The 22,772-nt window shown below is 36.3% G+C and overlaps 1 protein-coding gene and 1 pseudogene across 3 annotated transcripts in view; one reads left to right on the plus strand and one right to left on the minus strand.

Annotated features, from left to right (window-relative positions):
- MYPN (myopalladin) overlaps nucleotides 1–22,772 on the plus strand; it is a 128,977-nt gene that overhangs the window by 22,422 nt on the left and 83,783 nt on the right. For 2 of the 3 annotated variants that reach the window (XM_066243961.1, XM_066243960.1), the window contains exon 2: nucleotides 6,553–7,455. The exons of the other annotated variant lie outside the window; for it this stretch is intronic. In XM_066243961.1, coding sequence (XP_066100058.1) covers nucleotides 6,553–7,455 — 903 coding nt within the window. The remainder of the gene's footprint in view (nucleotides 1–6,552; nucleotides 7,456–22,772) is intronic. 3 annotated transcript variants of the gene reach the window in all.
- LOC136313709 (U2 spliceosomal RNA) lies at nucleotides 21,012–21,225 on the minus strand (annotated as a pseudogene).

Consider the following 22,772-nt stretch of genomic DNA (forward strand, 5'->3'; position numbering starts at 1 on the left):
TTAGCTGATATTCATAGCCTGAGACAGTAATGCTTTGGACTAGTACTTTACAACATTACCATGGCAACACCATCATTAACTGATAGGAATGTTTCAGTTCCATTATAATCTTCCAGGACCACCATTGAATATATATATATATATATATAAATTATATATACTCCATCACTGACCCAAACATCATTATACACATGACTGTATGCCCAATGGTATCGATGTCAAGTTTTGTTTGTATGAACTGGACTCTTACATTTTTAGCAAGTCCTTAGGGAAATCTTTTCAGGAAAAATCCTAGGAACAAACAGAAATATTTAGCAAAGTAAAAATCATTCAATAAGCTTTCTATGTAGCCAAACTAGTATAAATGATTTACAAAAATTTGTCACGATTATTTATATCATATTAATTGTTTCATTTTCCACTTAAGACCATTTCATCAAAACCATGATCTGTTTTCAAGGATAATTAATTATTTTGAAAGTGGCATAAAACCTAAGTACCAATTTTGTAAGAAGCAGAAAGAAAGAAAGCTCAATATCACCCTGAACATCCCAGATGAAATGTCTAGGAGAATTATTATTTTTTTCTTTAAGATTTTATTTATTGATCTTTTCTTGAAGAGAATGGGTAGAGTTGGAAGCATCAACTTGTAGTAGTTGCTTCTCATATGTGCCTTGACCACATATGGTTTCGAACCAGTATTTCAGGTTGACCGCAGGTTGACCATAGGTCAGGTCAGGAGAGTTCTTAATTTCCTTTACTGTAACCTACTTCTGGCTCATTCAAGTAAATCATTCCACCACTCACCCAGTTGCTCAGGCCATAAATGTTGGAGTGACATTTGACTCTGTTCTTTCTCTCATATTCCACATTCAACCCATCACCAAATCACAATGGTTCTACTTTCAAAAGCTATCTCAAATCTGACCATTTCCCACTGATAACCACTCATTGATCCAAGCCACCACAATCTCTTGTATAGCACATTGCAATAGTCTCCAAACTAATCTGCTTGTTTCCACATTTACCTGCTTTTACTTGATCCTTTGCAGAGCAGCTATGATTGAACATTTTCAAAACTATGTCATCTGCTTCTCAAACTTTAAAATGGTTTCCCATTCTTACGTTTAATAGAATTTAAAGTCCTTGCCTTAGCCTGCAAGGCCTTACATGATCTAGCCTGTACCTTTGTGACTTTTCCTTCTAGTCTTCTTTTTCACTTACCTCCTGGCATGCTGGGTTTGACTCAAACACAGCAAACATTCAAAAGCCCTGGCTTTGACACTTTGTTCTTCCTCAGTTAGGAAAATTCTTCCCCCCAGAGGATCACGTGGTTGACTTCTCCACTGCATCAGAAGCTTTGCCTGACCTTCCTAGTTAAAAGAGCACACCTTCCTTCTTCCCCATCATTCTTGATTTCCTTGCCCTACTTTATTTTTCTTTTTAACCTTTATGTCTTTCCCACTAGATTGTGAATTCCTCAAGGGCAGGGACTCTATCTTTTGTCCACTATTGAATCCACAGTGCCCAGAATGATGCATAGCAGATACTTAATAAATATTTATTGAACAAATAAGTGAAAGCTAGAGTTCCCAGAATAGCACTAGGGCTTTGCATGTTTGTTTGTTTTTGTGTGTTTTTTTTTGGGGGGGGGGTTTAGAAGTACAAATTTTATAACAGATTTTAAACTAATGCTTGAAAGAGAAATGGATATATTTTTATATTGCTTATTTTAGGTCAAACTTTTCAGTTTAACAATTTATATATGCATCTCAGAAGCCTCTGAGATGGAATTTTTATTATCCTATTTGATAGATGAGAGCAACTGAGCTTCAGATGCATTAAATGATTTGCTCAAGATTGCAAAGTTATTCCGTGTTGGAGCTGAGATACAAACCCAGGTTTCTGATTATAATCAATTGTGCTTTTACACTTCTGGTATGAAAACAAAACGTAATTCCACTGTTTATATTATCCACTATAAATTTGCATTTGAAAGTCACATAGAAGTTGTTTATATAGATATATTTCATTATAAAATTTGCTTATATTTTTTATTTGTGTCTGTAAGTTTGCTTTGTAAATATGATTTCTGTTTATCTATTTTATTTTCTCTTGCAATTATAGAAGAAGATAGCCCTGGCCAGATAGCTCGGTTGGTTAGAACATTGTCCTGAAGCGTGAAGGTTGCCAGTTTGATTCCCTGGTCAGGGCATATACAGGAACAACTTGATTTTCCTGTCTCTCTCTCTTTCTCCCTACCTCTCTCAAAAAAAAAAAAAAAAAAAAAAAGAAAAAGAAAAAAAAGATGAAAAACATTATTTAGCAAGATATTCCAATAAACAAAAGAATTCAACAAGTATCTATTGATCACTTTCTGTGTGCTGTGTGTGCAGAGATGATAGTGTTCAAAACAAAATGAGTTAGACAGAAAAATAAACAGGCAAATTTAACATATTGTCATAAGTACTGTGTTTGAGAGTGAATTTCAGGAGTGCATTGGAACGGTACCCAACCCAGAGAAAAGAGGAAATCTCTGGGGGATGTCTCAGCTAAGAACTGAAGACCATGTAGGACTTGGTCCAGTAAGGTAGTGAAAGGGAGGTGGGGACAGAGAATCACTCAAGCAAAAACAATAGGTATAAAGATCTGAAGGCAACCCAGTTTGTTAATTGAGACTACATGTGTTTCAATGGAATGTGGATAATGCTGAATTAACTACAAATCAAAAGTTCAATTTCTCTTCAAAGCTTGTCCTTGGATCAAGTCACTTTACTAGTTCGACTTCCATTTCTTACCATGGTATGTGGCTATGGTTAAATAATAATTATAATAATAATAGTAACTATCATTAATTGAACATTTACTAAATGCCAAACACATTTAATCATAACTTCAACCTATAAGATGGCTACTGTTATTATACCTGTTTTATATATGAGTAAACTGAAGCTTATGGAAGGTAACTATCTTGATTTATACATCAGTGTCAGAACTTGGATTTGAACCAGATCTATCTAACTCCAAGTGTTATGTTAGGTAAAGAAATCCTTTATTTTTATTACCAGAAAGTTTTGTTATCATAGTAATTTCTCGTGATCATAAGCATCAGAACAGGCACACATTTATACATTAATTAGCTTCTTTTATTTAAAAAAAGAGCCTGACCAGGTGGTGGTGCAGTGGATAGAATGTCGGATTGGGACACAGAGGACCCAGGTTCGAAACCCCGAGGTCGCTGGCTTGAGTCCAAGGTCACTGGCTTGAGCAAGGGGTTACTGGCTCTGCTGTAACCCCCCCCCCAGTCAAGGCACATATGAAAAACCAATGAATGAACAACTAAGGAGCTGCAACAAAAAATTGATGCTTCTCATCTCTCTCCCTTCCTGTCTGTCTGTCCCTATCTGTCCCTCTCTCTGTCTCTCTCACTGTCTCTGTCACAAAAAGAAAAAGAAAAAAATAGTTGCTGAGAGCAGTGGTTATTTACATGAGTATTTTCTAGTTCCACCATAATATAAGTTTTAAACGTTATTCAACACTAACATCACCTTTACCTAAGTATTGATTTTTACTAACATTGTTTGAACAACTATTATAGAGGCCGGTCCTGTTTTAAGGCCTTTGCATTCATTATGTTATTAATTTTCATTCCCTTGGGAAATATTCATGTTTTACAGATGAGGAATCCCAAGTTCAGAGAAGTTAAGTAATTTTATCAAAGTCACACAGCTACTGAGAGATGAAGCTAGGATTTGAAAACAGATCTTATTTCAAGGCCCATTTTCACTCCATGCTCAAGATAAAACCATTTTAAAATAGAGACAAAGTTACATTAAAATGCAATATGCAGTAATGTCTAATGAATAGAAAGAAGGCCATCCTAATTTATAAAGCACTTAACTTTCTTGCTCACATATAAATATATACAGAAACTCAAACTAGGTTAATGAAATAGTTGATTAACAAATGAGAAAGACTTTCAATCTGTACATTAGTTACATTTTCAAATAGCATTTTGTACCAGATTTCATATATCTTTAACTGTTCTTCTACATAGTTAATGTACAAATGAGACAAATATTTCATTGGGATATAAATTATACTTTCCTATACTGGTTTGTATATTATTTATTTTTATACAAAATTTAAAATAGCCATATAGTTCTATTTGATGACTATATAATAATTTAATTAACTAATTTCTTATTAAACATGGTTCTAATTTTTTATATTATCATCTGTGTTATGATGAATATCTTTGTAGATAAATCTTTGTACCTATCCTATACCTTTGTATATTAAATTAGTTTTTCTTTCTTGGCCCCCCCTTTATTTTTTTAATTGAAATTATTGGAATGACATTGGTTAATAAAATTATACAGGTTTCAGGTGTACAATTTTATAATACACCATCTGTATATTGTGTTGTTTGTTTGCCACCTTAAGTTGTCTCCATCTATCACCATCTATCCTCCCATGACCTCTCCTACCTCCTTCCACCCTAATTAATCTTTTTAAAGACACAATAGACTTCACCCAAACAAGTGGACCCAGTAGTGGCAATCTCAGGCTGTGACAAGTACGTGGGAAAATATTTTGCTGTAGGTGATCCTTTTAGCCATCTCTAATTGCCCTCTCAAGGTTACTGCCTACTTTGCCAATTTAGAGGTTAGTTTTGGATAACACTCTAAAAGCTTGAGAACTAAGGCAGTTCCTAGGAAGCCTTATTTGTGATATGTGAGGCTATCATATGAGGGATAAACTGAAATAAGTTTTGTCACAGAATCTTTTTTTTTTTCGTGAAGTTGGAAACGGGGAGAGACAGTCAGACAGACTCCCGCATGCGCCCTACCGGGATCCACCCGGCACGCGCACCAGGGGCGACGCTCCGCCCACCAGGGGGCGATGCCCTGCCCCTCCAGGGCTTCGCTCTGCCGGGACCAGAGCCACTCCAGAGCCTGGGGTAGAGGCCAAGGAGCCATCCCCAGCGCCCGGGCCATCTTTGCTCCAATGGAGCCTCGGCTGCGGGAGGGGAAGAGAGAGACAGAGAGGAAGGAGGGGGTTGGGGTGGAGAAGCAAATGGGCGCTTCTCTTATGTGCCCTGGCCGGGAATCGAACCCGGGTCCCCTGCACTCCAGGCCGATGCTCTACCGCTGAGCCAACCGGCCAGGGCTGTCACAGAATCTTTAAAAAAAAATTTTATTGACTGATTTTAGAGAGACAGGAAGGAAAAGAGAGAGAAACACTTTGTAGTTTCACTTATATGCATTCATTGGTTGGTTCTTGTATATGCCTGACTGGAGATCAAACTCATAACCTTGACATATTGGGATGATGCTCTAAAGTCTAACCAACTGGTTACCCAGACAGGGCTGTCATAGAATCTTAAAGCCTGAAAAGATTTAGGAGATTACTTTGCTCTCCATCTTCCCAACACAAGGCCCAGGACTTAGTAGCCAAGAATGGTAAATAGTTTTCATCTCCATTACCATCTCTAATTGATTGCTGGTGGCAGATGGAGTGGAGTGTTAAGATGGACAAGGTCAATGGGAAGAGTACTGTAATCTCAGTTAGCTGCATCTTTTAAGAAGGAGAGAGAGGAGTAACAGCTAGTGAGTCACAAGTTTGTTATCCTTCTAGTAAGTGTGTGAATAAATAAATAGATATAATATTAATAATATATAATAGGTTTCCATTACCAAAATATCTGGTCCAGGAACTTAGAACTAAAGTTATTATACCATTTTCTTGAGACATTAAAAATTATTTATTTTTTGAATCAGTAATGTATTCATATAATTAAAATTCAAAAGTCAAGAAAAAGTATACAATGAAGAGTGTCCTGTCTTGTCCCCCATTTTCCTGTCTCTCATATCCCCTCCTCATCAACGTTATTTAAGAGATATTTTAAAACATAAGGTCTAACTCATATTTTTCTAGAAATTAAATTAATTTTACCTTATTTGAAAAGACTAAATTATTGTAGTTTTCAGGAGCAGATTGAACCTACAAACAGTGAATTTAAACAACTCTTTCCAATTAAAAAAATAAGTAAGGATTGTTTATTTTCATGAACTAGATCAAGTTTACATTTTCACTAACCAGTCAAGATTATGTTGTCAATATCTTTTAATTTTTATTATTTTATTACATTCAAGGTTAAGGGGAGAAGATAGCAAATTTCTGTTTGTATATGAAAGTACTTTATAACTAAAAGTCCTTTACAAAAATTATCAAATTATATTTAGAAATTGTATTTAATGTATTTATAGTTATAGCATAGCTTTCACAGTTGAACTTGTATGTAAAGAAGTTAATAAAGTGGTAATACCTATGTTTTATTTCAAATTTCAATAGGATCTCATTCAATTCCTCTTCATTTTACAATTTGAGAATAATCTGTCTTTATAGTAAATTTTGCATAAGTTCAAAATTAAGCAATTTTGAAATTTCAAGCTTTAAGTTCTTAAGAATCCATCATGTTGTAATAAACATCGACTTGTCATTCCCTGGAAATGATCCAAACTTACCAGTATTATTACTTTGTCACAGCATGCAAGACGACAGCATAGAAGCTTCTACCTCCATTTCTCAGCTTCTGAGAGAAAGCTATCTAGCAGAAACTAGGCATCGGGGAAACAATGAGAGGAGTCGAGCAGAGCCATCCTCCAACCCTTTCCATTTTGGCAGTCCTTCTGGAGCTGCTGAAGGAGGAGGAGGCCAAGATGACCCTACAGATCTTTCAGCCTTTCTGAGCCAAGAAGAATTAGATGAAAGTGTCCATCTGGCAAGACTGGCCATCAATCATGACCCTTTGGAGAAAGCAGATGAAGCTCAAGCTAGAAAACATCTTTCTTCTGATCAGATGAAACACCCATCGAAATCAAGTTTTGACCCTAACTTCTGCCAGGATAACTCCCAAAGTCCTACCAGCTATAAAGAGAGGCCCCAGGAGGCAACAAGGCCACAGTATAGTTCTGAAGCCCAGTCCAAAAAAGTGTTCTTAAATAAGGCTGCTGATTTCATTGAAGAGCTGTCCTCCCTTTTCAAAGCCCATAGCTCCAAAAAGATTAGACCAAGGGCTTGCAAAAACCACAAGAGCAAATTGGACTCTCAAAGCAAAGTTATGCAGGAAAATAGCTCCGCTTTCTCAGCTCTGTCAGAAAGAAGAGAAAGATCTTCTGTTCCCATCCCTATCCCTGCAGATACTCGGGATAATGAAGTGAATCATGCTCTTGAACAGCAGGAAGCTAAGCGGCATGAAGCTGAGCAGGCTGCCAGTGAGGCAGCTGGTGGAGACACCACCCCGGGGTCTTCACCTTCGTCCCTGTACTATGAAGAGCCTCTGGGGCAACCTCCCCGCTTCACTCAGAAGCTGTGGAGCAGAGAAGTTCCCGAAGGAACCAGAGTACAGTTGGATTGCATAGTGGTAGGAATTCCACCACCTCAAGTCAGGTAAAAATACCCCATCAGTAATGCTTAGTAGTGGCTTTCCATCTACCATAATTCTCCTAAGTTTATCTTTTAAATAAGTGGCTTCAAAAATTATATACTCCCTTTGAGAAAAACAGAATTTAAAGCAGCACTCTCTAATAAGAATATAATGTTAATCAGGGCCGTGCAATTAAAATTTTTCCAGTAGCCACATTTTTTAAAAAGTAAAAAAACTGAGCAAAATTAACTTTTAAAATGTATATTATTTAACTAATATTTGGAAATATTGTCATTTCAACTGTAATTATACTATTAATATGATAGTTTATATTCCTTTTGTCATATTAGGACTTCAAGCTCCAGTATGAATTCTTCCAGTACATCTCAATTTGGCTACTAAATTTTCCTAGGAAATAATCTGCATTTAGATTTTATAAAATTTAAAGTTGAAAAGTAGATTGACATACATAAGTTGCTCCAAACATACTTAACATTTTTTAATAACTGAATTGAATAATAGGTTTTTAATTAAAATTAAATATAATTTAAAGTTCAGTCCCTTAGTTATACTAGTGACATTTCAAGTCCAATACTACATGTGGCTAATGAGTATGGAATTTCACAGTACAGGTTTATAAGCTAAAACTTAAAAAAAGAAAATATTTATGATCTATACTCAATAAATACCTGTGATATTTTTTTTTAGTTTTATTTTTTTATTTTTCTAATTTTAAAAGAAAGCCAAATAATAGAATAAAAGCTGATAGAATAAGAATGATGCTAAGATCAATTTAGAGTTTTATTTTTTGTATTTATTATACACTTTTTGATATCAGCTTAATGAATACTAGTCTTTTTTTACAGAGACAGAGAGAGTCAGAGAGAGGGATAGACAGGGACAGACAGACAGGAACAGAGAGAGATGAGAAGCATCAATCAGTTTTTTGTTGCAACACCTTAGTTGTTCATTGATTGATTTCTCATATGAGCCTTCAGCAGACCGAGTCAACCCCTTGCTCAAGCCAGGGTTTTTTTGTTTTTTGTTTTTTGCTCAAACCAGATGAGCTTGCGCTCAAGCTGGTGACCTCAGGGTCTCAAACCTGGGTCTTCCGCATCCCAGTCCGACGCTCTATTTACTGCGCCACCGCCTGGTCAGGCAGTACTAACTAGTCTTCTTAATGCCCAAGTATTTACAAGTATGTCAGATGAGTAGAGAGGATTTTTATCTTTTATGTGCCTACTGGTCAGCTTCTCTGTGAAACAAATGAAGCTTAAGTTTCAGGGATCCTCATTTGCATAAATTATAACTAATTTTGTGTTCCAATTTTGTTTATTTTTTATTAAGTGAAAGGCAGGAGTGGGCAAGGAGGCAGAGAGACAGATTCCCGCATGCACCCTGACCAAGATCTACCCAGGAAGCCCCCTACCAGGCAGTGCTCTGCCCATCAGCACTTGAGGCAAGGCCATGGAGCCATCCTCAGCGCCCACCACCAACTTGCTTGAACCATTCCAGCCATGACTGGGGGAGGGTAAGAGAGAGAGAGAGAGAGAGAGAGAAGGGGAAGGGACAGGGGTAGAGAAGCAGATGGACAGCTGGGCTGATGCTTCACCAGCCAACCAGTATGGGCCTAATTTTATTTCAATTTTTATGTTGTCCTTTCACATTTATGAGCTTCAGGCCCCACAAAATGTGAGTTCAGCTGTAGCCCCAGGGTGACATTTGCTACCTCTAATACTATAATGTAATAATATGTGAATAGAATGCTTGTACTGTATTACTTTTGTAGAAAATTACTGGTATTCAAAGCCTGTAAGAGTTACTGTGACTCCCTACTACCTAATTGCTACCAGAACATAACTTCATTACTATTTAACACTTATTCTAAGTAAGTAAGCAGGTACTCACATTTTTCTTATAGAATATTCATATTATAAAATAGCAATGGTATTAATATTAATATTTTTATTTACATTTGCCTATTGATTCAAGTTTAAAGACATATTCATATGTTGAATTTTGCTTTTCAAAGGCAACATAACATAAGGTGATATTAAATATTATTTCTACAATGGCATATAATTACTATACGGTTACATAAACTACCTTCTTGAGGGCTGGGGTTCTGTTGTTTTACCTTTGTATCTTGAGCACCAAGATACAGGCCAGAGCACAGCTTCTGGCTTATAATATTTACTAAGAAACATTGAGTAAACTAAGACATAAAGAAAGATGAAAAAAAAAGAAAGATGAAAACAAGAAACTCAGCTTAGGTTTAAATTAGAATGAGACAATTGGCTTCAGATGTGGCAAAAGGTTGAAACTGAACAACACAAAGCAGTGTCTGCCCTTCTACTCTGAGCATGCCTGATGACACTCCCTGGGACTCTGGTGAGATGTCACCACAAAACCATGATGGATACCAGTCAGTGGCTTCTGGTGAATCTAAGTAAGCTGGTGAGCATTCAGGCTATGACACAGATACAATTTACTTAGATTAGTTTTACCCAACCCACTAATTTATGGACATAGATTGGACAAAAAAAAAATAGACCAGATTATTCAAGATTCATTCTCTCCATTTCTCAACCATGAAAATCTCAAATCTATAAAATAATTTGGTGTTCCTGTGAGAAAAATCAGCCAGGAAGAACTGTAAGATCCTATTTTCCCCCAAACAAAGTAATCTGGTGATCACTCAAACACTACTTAGCTAGCCAACTATAAATTTACAAATTTAAAAGTAAAAAAAAAAAAATAAGGTACACAGTTTCCATGAAACAATACTAATTTTACCTAGGAAGAATTTCTTTACTGAGAGAATTCACATCTGCTTCCCAACTACTGGTTTAGTGCCAGGAAGTTCATTGATATTCACTAAATATTTTCTAAATAAATTAGTACTTAATTTAATGACTGCAAATATATTAAGAAAAAATTTAGACTTTTCCAAATATACTATTAGCTTTTGTTATTTTCCTAAGCTTAGAATTTGTATAGTTCTAATCCAAAAGCAAATATTTATTTAACTTTTACTATATGCTCAGCACTGTGATCAATAAAATGACAAAAACAATATAGACACGTGTCCTTGCTCTCAAGGAGATTGTTATCCAATTAAAGAAATCACCCTAATTTTTTATACTATCAACCATTAGAACTGTCAGGCTTCAGAGAAGGGATAGAAGACTAGAAAGGTCAAAGAAGACTTCAGAGACATATTTCAGTTTTAGTTAAACCTTGAAGAGTGAGTAGGATTTGGGTAAAAATTTACTAATTCTTTCTTTCATTCATTCAGTAAATACATATAGAGTTACTAAAGTGACTCATCAGGAGTATAAAACAAGTGGGTGTCATTGTAGGTCAGGGACCTCGTATTGAAACCAAGTCTAGAACTATTCTGAGAGGGTAGCTCAAAATCTAACAGAGCAATCAGACAAAGGTAATCAAAACATTGTAATATCATGTAATAAGGGCTATATTAGAAGTATGTATAGGATACAATGGCAACTCAAAGTAAGATGTAATTACTTTGCCTGGAGTGCAGGATAAAAGAAGAATTAACGCGGGAAGTGCTACTTCAGTTTGAGGAGACGAAGGGTGGAAGAGGAAAGCAAGTGCAAAGGCCCAGACACAAGTGTTTTCAGGGAACTGTAAGTACTTGGCTACGTGAAGAACATGGGGTAACAGATGAGAAAAAATGAGGGAAAAGATTGAAGAAGTAGGCAGAGGGATGGGTTTGTTTTAGGCCAGGTACACCCACCATGTTCATATGAAGATACAGACAAAAGAATTGTAATATTTTTTTTTATTTTTATTTTTATTTTACAGAGACAGAGAGTGAGTCAGAGAGAGGGATAGACAGGGACAGACAGATAGGAACGGAGAGAGATGAGAAGCATCAATCGTTAGTTTTTCGTTGCGCGTTGTAACACCTTATTTGTTCATTGATTGCTTTCTCATATGTGCCTTGACCGTGGGCCTTCAGCAGACCGAGTAACCCCTTCTGGAGCCAGCGACCTTGGATTCAAGCTGGTGGGCTTTCACTCAAACCAGATGAGCCTGTGCTCAGGTTGGCAACCTCAGGGTCTCGAACCTGGGTCCTCTGCATCCCAGTCAGACACTCTATCCACTGCACCACTGCCTGGTCAGGCAAGAATTGTAATATTTTTATGAAACAGGGAGGAGACTGATATAACTAGAAAGGGGAGTAGAGTCAGTTGATTTTGAAGAGCCTTGAAAGCAAAGCAGAATAGTTTAGATTTGGTTTCAAAACCAAGTGGAAACCATCTACAGTTGTATACAGGAAAGTAGTATGACAGAGAGCATTATGGTAGAATTAATCTGGAAGAATGAGTTAGCCCCAAAACTAATGGAGCCATGAAGCCATTTAGGAAGTTATCCCAGGCATCATATGCTCTGGTAAGATTGTAGTGCGGGCATTGTGAACGCAGAGAAAAGATGTAAGTAAGCAATATTGAGGAGAAAATAAATCAAGCCAAACTGGTGACAGACTAGCTAGAAAGGATGAGTATAAAAATTCACAAGTTTGAAGCTGAGTACCTGATAGAATGATGGGGTCTCTGGGAAAACTGAGGAAATGGAAGAGGTTACTAATTTATAGAGGAGGTTGATGACTTGAGTGTGAGACGATGAAGGGGCCATATCTAATAGGTTGTCTGAAATGCAGGACTGAAGGTCAAATGAGAAGGCAGTGGAACTGGGGACAGTCCAAGGAATGACCTGGACACTGGGAAAAGTCTGACACAATATCTTTGTAATTACAAAGGGACTAAAAATACAGGTAATACTTGGCACTAACTTGTAGTAGTGCTAGACTGGAGTAGTGTTTTTCAATCTTCTTTTAGCAGTAATTTTTCACACTTTTCTCACAATCCTGTTATATGTTACCCAACACATACTTTACACACACACACACACACACACACACACACTTTTAAAAGATAAAATTAGTGCTTTGGGGATTGAAACGGTTGGGTGAGAAGAGCCTCCAGCCCCTACCTGATTGCTTACCACAGAAATGAAGACATCTCCGTAGAACCCAGGGCATAGCTTTTTATCTAGAGCAATGGTCCCCAATTCCCGGGCCACAGACCGGTACTGGTCCGTGGGCCATTTGGTACAGGTCCACAGAGAAAGAATAAATAACTTACATTATTTCCGTTTTATTTATATTTAAGTCTGAACAATGTTTTATTTTTAAAAAATGACCAGATTCCCTCTGTTACATCCATCTAAGACTCACTCTTGACGCTTGTCTCAGTCACGTGATACATTTATCCGACCCACCCTAAAGGCCGGTCTGTGAAAATATTTTGACATTAAACCGATCCGTGGCCCAAAAAAGGTTGGGGACCACTGATCTAGATGATTCCTTTTAAAATGCATTAGAATGATGACATTTTGGATTGGCATATAGGAACACCACAGTCAATAAGAAATGCATCCTTTTGTTATTTTTTTCAAGGAAATGTAATAAGTCTTCCTGGAAACTAAGGTCTAACCTTGTATCTATGTGCTCCTGTATATTGACAGTATTTTACCAATATTATTGTAACCCTGGTTTAGTATTTTGAAAAATCATTTTTCTGTATTGTTAATTTTCAAGTGAATTGGGTAGAAATTGCTTTGTTTTGTAGGGATGGGATCCTTTATCACTAGCATTTTTGAAAGCTTGTTAATCTTGAACATAGTTTCATTGGAGAATTTCTCTTAGAAAATGAAATATATTCATGAGTTACCCACAGATGAGAGGTCTACAGGAATTCACAACAAATGGCCGTGATCTCTTTTTGTATCACGACTCTGAATTCTTTTCCCAGCAATGTACAACTGGGTCACACTAAGTATATTTGCTTGTACACAACTTTCTGAAGCAGCACAATTTTACCTTTTGTAGATAATAAAGCCTGCTTTGGCTGTTAAATTTTACAATTGGTACTTCTAAACCAATGCTTTGAGTAGCGTGCTGAGAAAATAAATTAGTTATAAAGAAAAATATCTTTATCTTAAATGATTTAGAGAAATTTTTTTATTTTTTTTTTTGGTGGGCCATCATCTTTATCCTAGCCTGCACCCGGCGGGCAAGAAATATGCAGAGTGGGAAAACACTTACCTTTCCATTCAGGGCTCCCAAAGCCACTGACTTATCCGAGTTTCCTAGAATCAAAGTTTTCTACCTTACCAGCCTTATTCACCCTTGTTCCCCATCTCCTTCTCTCTGCACAAACGGGCTACTCCTTCAGCACTCCACCATCTTGGCTGCTTCTCCTCTCCTCCACGTGGCCTTCTTCTGCTCTCCTCTCTAATGCCAATCTCAGGAACCAAGAGAGCGAGAAATTCTTTAAAATATAAGTAATTATAAAAGGTGGGGCAAAAGTAGGTTTATAGTTGTGAATACATGAGACAGTTTATTTTTGTATTATCTATTACTCATTGCATTATTTTTCATGTGAACAACTGTAAACTTACTTTTCCTCTACCTTGTATATAAACTTATACTGTAAAATATTATGTAAATATTTAAAAATATTACATTATTTAGAGGGTTTTTTTTCATCCTTTTGGGAAAGTCTAGATACCTGCATTCATTCATTCATTCAACAAATATTAAGTGACTGTTATGCGCCATGTACATAGGCCCTAAGATTGAAGCAGCAAACAAGAAAAATTCCCTGTCTTCATGGAGCTTAGAGTCTAGAAAGGAACACAGGCATTAAATAAAAATTTCATAAATGATTGTATAATTACAATTGTGATAAATGTTATAAAATGTTATAAAGTAGGGATCCACAGCAAAGGGACCAAGCCTTGTGAGTAGATTAGAGGAAGTTTTCCTGAAAAGTGCTATTTAAGCTAAGACATAAAAGATGACTAAGAGTTAGCCCAGTGAAGTGGGGTGTGGGGAAAGTGTTACAGGTGAGCAAATTTGAGGTTCTTGTGGCAGCAAGACAATTGTTGACTTAAAGGAATTGAAAAAAGTGATATCACCAGCCCCAAAAAAGAAAAAAGGAAATGGTTTGAGATAAGTTTAGAGAAGGAATAGGGGCTAAATTTTGAGAGACTCCTAAAACATGCTATTAAAATGTAGGTCCCTAGATCAGCAGTGTCAACATCACCTGGGACCTGGACCTACTGAATCAGGAACGGTAGGGGTGAGGCCTACATCTGTATTTTAACAAACAGCTGCTTGTTTCTGTGCTGAGCATTTTTGCAGTTTCTTCAATGGTATTCTGACCCAGAGGAACCTCCCTGCCCCTTTCCTTGACCTAGATGTTGCAATCTCCAGTTAACATTTTAGCACCTGCTCCTTAGTCCTTACTCCAACAGAACACCCTTCACAGACTCTGTTGGAGTCACCTCACTGTAGCACATGGTCTTTTGAGGTAAGCTCTGTTTCGAAATGAAAAACCAGGCTAATTTATGTCTCAACAATATTGGCATAGAAGTATTTACAGATGAAATGACAAAAATCCTGAATTTACATGAAAATAACCCAAGGTGGGAAGATGTGGAGAATATAAAAGAAACACATTTATCATTTGTTGATAATTTATTGAACATAAGTGATGCGTGCATGGAGTTCATTACACCAGTTTCTCTACATTGTGTATGTTTGAATGTTTTCATAATAAAAAGTTTTTTAAAAATAATATTAGTAAGTTTTACATGTTTTTAAAAATATTATATAAGTAGAATCAATGTATATATTCTGCTACTTGAATTTTTCCCCTAAAATGTATATTAATGTTTTGCCTATAACTCTAATTCACTCACTTTCATTGCTATTTAACTCCAAGGCCAGAAGATACAGTGTTATTGATGTACATTTGGATTACTTCCAGTTTTTTTCTAATATGAACAATGTTATTATAAACATTCTAATATATTCTCCTGGTGCTTGAGTGTGTGTCTACACATGAAATTGCTAGAGAGTAGGTACAAGTTCAACTTTATAATAATACCAAATTATTTTTCAAAATAATTGTTTTAATTAAAATTCCCACCAATACTGTATAAAAGTTCTGGTTATTCTATATCACTGTCAATATAGCTATTATTAGACATTTTTGCCAATCTGATGGGTATAAAGTGTTGTTATGATTTTAATTTTTATTTCCATAGTTACTAATGAGTTGAGAAATTTTAAAAATATGTTTATTGATCATTCAGGGATAATTTTCTATAAGGGGTCTGTTTATATCTTCACTTACTTTCCTGTTGGTTTGTTTCTTCTTTTCTTACTAATTTGTAAGACTTTTAAAGATATGATTAGGATACCAGTCATGTGACATTTGTGTTGTAAAAATATCCTCTCTCAATTTTATTTTTCTTTCTATATTTTCTATGATATCTTTTTCTTTCTTTCTTCTTCTTTTTTTTTTACAGAGACAGAATCAGAGAGAGGATAGATAGGGATAAACAGGAACGCAGAGAGATGTCAATCATCAGTTTTTTGTTGTGGTACTTTGTTGTTCATTGATTGCTTTCTCATATGTGCCTTGACCGTGGGGCTACAGTAGACTGAGTGACCCCTTGCTCAAGCCTTGGGTCATAGCTCAAGATGAGCCCGTGCTCAAGCTGGCAAGCTCAGGGTCCTGAACCTGGGTCCTCTGCATCCCAGTCCAACGCTCCATCCACTGCGCCACCGCCTGGTCAGGCTCTATGATATCTTTTGATAATTGACTGTTGTTAACTTGAGTGTCAAATTAATTAGTTTTTTATGGCTTTGGGGATTTTTGTTTTTGTTTTTGGCTTTGGTTTTTATAGTTTGGGTCCAGTTCAAGAAATTTTTCCTGACCTCAAAGTCATAAAGATATTCTTATATATTACCTTCTACACATTTTATAGTTTTGCCTTTCACATTTAAGCTTTTAACTCATTTAAGATTTATTTTTGTGTGTGATGTGAAACAGGGAGCTCACTTTAATTTTTTTTTTAGACTGGGTAACCAAGGAAGTACATCATTTCCCCACTAACCTCTAGTGCCAGCTGTCATAAATCAAAATTCTGTAAACATGTGAATCTAGTCCTGGCCTCTTTATTCTTTTCTTTGTCAATTCATCTCAATACAATAGATTATTCATAGTTCTTGATTTTCACCTTTTTCATTTTAAGGATTTTGGACTCTTCCTGGTTTTTTGCTCTGCAAAATAAATTTTAGAATCATCTTGAAAATTCCACAAGACATATTTTTAAACCTGTAAAGATTTTAAAATTTCACTGAACTGGTAAATTAATTCAGGAAGAATTTGACATCTTTAAAATATTGAGACCTTATATTCAGAATCTTGGTGTATTTCTCCATCTATTTAGGTATTCTTGAATGTCTTTCAAAAAAGTTTGGTAATTTTCTCTTTGAGTCTTACAAATCTTTGGTTAAATTTATTCATGGGTACCTCATTTTATGTTACTATAAATATACTTTTTAAAATCACATTCTATATTTGTTATGTATAAAATGCAATTGGCTTGTATATTGATTTTTTAACCAATAACCTTGCTGCAATGAGAATGTATGTATTGATTTTGGGAGGGGGGAGGTTCTTTTTCCTTTCTAACGTGGTGTCTTATAATTAATTTTCTTGCCTTGTGGAGCTGGCTAAGCCCTTTAGTACAATGTTGAATAGAAGTGGTGAAAGTAGGTACTATATTGTCTTGTTTATGATCCTAAAGAAAGTAACTTCCACTTTTTTCACCATTATGTAGGATTTTGTTATAGTTTCCTTTTGTTTAAAAATATTAAGATTTTTTTTTTTTTTTTTTTTTTTTGGCTGGATAGCTTGGTTGGTTTGAGCATAATTTCAAAGCACAGAAGTTGCCAGTTCAATCTCCAGTCAGGGCACATGTAGGAACAGGTCAATATTGTTGTTTCTCTCTCTCTCTCTCCTGCTCCTTTTTTCTCTCTCCAAAGTTAATAAATTAAAAAAAATTCAGAATATTAAGATTTATTAAAATCATGAATGAATGCTGAATTTTTTTGCATTTATTGAGATGATTTTTATGACTTTCTCCCTTTATTCTGTTACTATGGTAAAGAATAGTGATTTTGTAATGTTAAACAAAACTTGAATTCTCAGGATAAACAAAGGCTATTTATCTCATTACAATAGATTATTCATGAAAGAGATTCCAGATTGAACAAATAGAAGAATTTATTCTGAAAGAAAGATTAACATAGCAAACTGAAGAAAGGAAGACGTATACTTTACCTATATAGCATTGGAAAAAACTCAGTATATAGCATTAATAACAGAACTAGAAAATTTAATACATTTATTTATTCAATAATAATTATTATGCATCAGGAACTGTTCTAAGTACTTGGGATTCATCAGTAAGTAAAGCAAAACTTCCTGGAAAATTTTATTCTAGATGAGGTGAATGAAAGAAACAATAAACAGTAAATTTAATAAAGAAGTTAATTATAGCCTGGCCAGATGGCTCAGTTGATTGGAGCATCTCTCCTAAGCACAAAGGTTGCTGGTTTGATTCTTGGTCAGGCACATGTGGGAAGAACTCAATGTTCCTCTCTCTCTTTTTTTTCTCTCTCTCTCTCTTGCGCTCGTGTGCACATGCACACTAAAGTCAATAAATTTTTTTTTTTTTTATAATTTTATTTTTTTAATGGGGTGACATCAATAAATCAGGATACATATATTCAAAGATAACAAGTCCAGGTTATCTTGTCATTCAATTATGTTGCATACCCACCACCCAAAGTCAGATTGTCCTCCGTCACCCTCTATCTTGTTCTCTCTGTGCCCCTCCCCCTCCCCCTTTCCCTCCCCCATTCCTCCCTCCCCCCCGTAACCACCACACTCTTATCAATGTCTCTTAGTTTCACTATTATGTCCCACCTACGTATGGAATAATACAGTTCCTGTTTTTTTCTGATTTACTTATTTCGCTTCGTATCATGTTATCAAGATCCCACCATTTTGCTGTAAATGTTCCGATGTCATCATTTCTTATGACTGAGTAGTATTCCATAGTGTATATGTGCCACATCTTCTTTATCCAGTCATCTATTGATGGGCTTTTTGGTTGTTTCCATGTCCTGGCCACTGTGAACAATGCTGCAATAAACATGGGGCTGCATGTGTCTTTACGTATCAATGTTTCTGAGTTTTGGGGATATATACCCAGTAGAGGAATTGCTGGGTCATAAGGTAGTTCTATTTTCAGTTTTTTGAGGAACCACCATACTTTCTTCCATAATGGTTGTACTACTTTACATTCCCACCAACAGTGGATGAGGGTTCCTTTTTCTCCACAGCCTCTCCAACATTTGCTATTACCTGTAAAGTCAATAAATTTTTAAAGATTATTTAAAAAGAAGCTAATTATATAGTAATTTAGTAAACAGTGCTATGAGAGAAAGAAAAGGTAGGAATTCTAGAAGGAGAAAATAAAAATTTCTAGTCACCCTGTTTAAAATAATTAGTTCTTTAAAATTTATTTTAGAAATTAGCCTGACCAGGTGGTGGCACAGTGGATAGAGCATCAGACTGAGACACAGAAGACCCAGGTTCAAAACCCTGTGGTCACTTGCTTGAGTGCGAGCTCACCAGCTTGAATGCAGTTTCAACAGCTTGAGCAGGGTCACTGGCTTGAGCCTGGGATCAGAGACGTGACCTCATGGTCACTGGCTTGAACACTAAGGTCACTGGATTGAGCTCAAAGGTCGTTGGCTTGAGCCCAAGATTGCTGGCATGAACAAGAGGTCACTCACTCTGCTGTGGCTCCCTGGTCAAGGCACATATGAGAAAGCAATCAATGAACAACTAAGGTGCCACAAGGAAGAATTGATGCTTCTCATCTTTCTCCCATCCTGTCTGTCTGTCCTTGTCTGTCTCTATCTACCCCTCTCTCTGACTCTCTCTCTGTTAAAAAAAAATTATTTTGGAATTATTCTCTTCTTCATTATTATTCATCTTCCCTTTTGTTGTCTAAAGTTGGCTATGTGGTAAGGAGTAGTCTTGATGATTTTATACTAGCCAACTATTTATTTGCTTTTCTTAAATCCTAGAAGTTACCACCTGGAAGAACTCAAATTATAATAAAAGTTAAAGCATAGACAAATCATCCCCACTTGTATCTCCATACTTCCATCAGTGGACTGTAGCCATTGGATATGAAAATTTGTTTCTTAATTCGGTAATAGTCAAATAGGACATACAAAACACTGAATTGTGTCATGAAATTCAACATAATTTTGAGTCCTGTTAGAAAACATTTAATATATCATATTGTCAAATATACTCCGATTGCATTCTGTTTATAAAGAGTCGCTCTCATCATGGAGAGAGCTGAAGATGTCAGTCAGTAAACATATACGACCTTTAAGCTGTTTCAGGCTTTACACTCTTAAGCGATCAGGCATTGTTAGACAAAGATGGTTATAGACAATAAAGAAAGATCTTCTTTAAAAATTAAAACAAGGCAGATGTTAGGCTATATTAATCCCAATTTAAATTCATTCACTTAACATGTATATAAAAAACATTGGAGCAGCTAGGATGTGCCATATAAACAAGTGGTAAACAAAACAAATGCCCTGTAGTATTTATTGTTCAGTAAGGGAGATATATATATATATATATATATATATATATATATATATAGTAAATATGTAATTATAAGTGATATACAGAGTCTATGATAGAAATGAACATGGAATTAGGAGAGGGAACTGGAAGAGGTGGAATAGGGTCACTGGAAGGGCTAAAGCAGGGCTAAAGAAAGGCTCTGAGTAATCATTCTTTTAATGAGCATTATTACTGGTGAGTCAGAATAACACATTCAAATTACATTTAGAAGTTGTTAATGTGCTAAAGCAATGAGTCATAATATTTATCTAAGCTGTATTTTAGGTAAAAGAGTAACCTAACAGCAGAATGGTGATATGAACCCAAAAGTCAGCTTAAATCTGAAAATTGTCTCTTCAGAGTCTTTATTCTCAGACTTGTAGCTAGACGACTTAGCAAATCTGGCAAGCTATTCTTGTGCATTAAAGGTGAGTTCTTTTTTATCATCTAGACCTGCCCTGTTTCCCCAGATCACTGACTCATTCTGCTGAGCCATGAATCACTGCTATTCTGTAACTGTCACGAGGATTTGGTGTTCTAAAACATGAGGCTGGTCCAGGGCACTTCTATGAAAGCATTCCCTAACATGGGGATAGAGGTTTGAAGAGAGTATGTTTTCCTCCTTACCCTCAAAGCCTTCAGGGTAGCTGGGTAAATTTTAATACCTTTTCAGAAGCCAGCCTGACCAGTGCATTATTTTTGAGTGGGTCATTGTATTAAAGTCAGAGTGACAGTAACTGGTTGTTCTTTGGGGTTGGCTGAAGCCATCCTGGATATCTGAGTAAGGACACATCTGACAGAGAGTGTAAGCATTTGAATCGTTCCACTCATCACCTTCTGGCTGTTCAATTGCTGGTAGATATTTCCACTCTCATTTTGGTAAGGAAGAGAAATGTTATCTAAAGAAATGAGATAACCTTCTAATGTTCATAAAAGGGAAGGTATTTATTGGTTTTGAAATATTTATGTTTGTTTTATCCAAGTAATAATAAAGGTACATTGTATGGAAAGTTGAATATTAAAGAACAACCACTTTCAAGTCTTTTTACAGTTTCCGATTTATGGACCTCCAGATTTCTAAATATTATGCCAGTGGTTCTCAAACCTTTTGTTCTCAGGACCTCTTCAAACTGATAAGAACAGATACTACACTTGATCTTAGCCAAAAGGCCGAGAAGCGATCTCTCAGGACCTCTTTATAGTCTTAAAAGTTACTGAGACCCAGAAGAGAAAGGTTTTTATCTATGTGGATTATATCTATAATTATCATATTCAAAATTAAAACTGAGAAACATCACCTTTTAGTCATTTGGAAAATGAGTAATGTAGATCTTCTCAGTATTGACACATTTTATTGTATCATATTTTTAAAAAACACACTTGTTAATGCCATCATTGATTTCTTCAAAAAGTCCTAAACTTATTGTGGAGCATTCAGGTTTTCCAAATCTCTTATTTTTCCTTGAAATCTCAATCTTTTTCATTGGCAACAAATGTTATTTATTTTTACTTGAAATGACAGGCTTACTTCCTTCATTTTTTGAGAAAATGACTGCTGAATACCCAAGTCTGAATAACCATAATTTGTCAGTTGCTCTTTAGTGCTGAGTTCAAATAAAAAAATCAATGGGTGGGCCCTGGCTGCTTGGCTCAGTGGCAGAGTGTCGGCCTAGTGTGCAGGAGTCCTGGGTTTGATTCCTGGCCAGGGCACACAGGAGAAGCACCCATCTGCTTCTCCACCCCTCCCCCTCTCCTTTCTCTCTGTCTCTCTCTTCCCCTCCCTCAGCCAAGGCTCCATTGGAGCAAAGTTGGCCCAGGCGCTGAGGATGGCTCCATGGCCTCTGCCTCAGGCACTAGAATGACTCCGGTTGCAACGGAGCAACGCCCCAGATGGGCAGAGCATCGCCCCCTGGTGGGCACGCCAGGTGGATCCTGGTCTGCACAAGCGGGAGTCTGTCTGACTGCCTCCCCGTTTCCAACTTAAGAAAAATACACACACAAAAAAAAATCAACAAGTGCTCTTTTAAATCCAGTAGAAATGCTTTACGCTTCTTTACATATCACCACCCAGAATGTTAAAAAGACATTAGTTTAAAGTTGAGATTTAGCCTGACCAGGCGTGGCTCAGTGGATAGAGTGTTGGACTGGGATGTGGAGTACCCAGGTTCGAGACCCTGAGGTCACCAGCTTGAGCATGGGTTCACCCGGTTTGAGCAAAAGCTCACCAGCTTGGACCCAAGTTCGCTGGCTTGAGCAAGGGGTTACTTGGTCTGCTGAAGGCCCACGGTCAAGGCACATATGAGAAAGCAATCAATGAACAACTAAGGTGTCACAATGAAAAACTGATGATTGATGCTTCTCATCTCTCTCCATTCCTGTCTGTCTGTCCCTGTCTGTCCCTCTCTCTGACTCTCTCTCTGTTCCTGTAAAAAATAAAATAAAGTTGAGATTTAATGAAAGTAATGATTTATACTGCTTCATCAGGACATTTTAAAGAAAAACTGGATTTTTTAAAACTACAAATGTGATGGTAAAGAACACATGACCACTAGTCAATGTTGACAATACCTTAATTTCTGCTGGTAAAGACCAATAATTTAACTCCCTGTGGCTTTTGCACCATCAATATAAATGTCAAAGTGTGAAAAAGCAAATGCTATCTTAGTATTACATGAAAATATTTTTGTCTTCACAGAAAGTGAACTACACTTTGAGAACCACTTGTAATG

The sequence above is a fragment of the Saccopteryx bilineata genome, chromosome 9, assembly GCF_036850765.1.
Source record: "Saccopteryx bilineata isolate mSacBil1 chromosome 9, mSacBil1_pri_phased_curated, whole genome shotgun sequence".
In the NCBI taxonomy this organism is placed as follows: Eukaryota; Metazoa; Chordata; class Mammalia; order Chiroptera; family Emballonuridae; genus Saccopteryx; species Saccopteryx bilineata.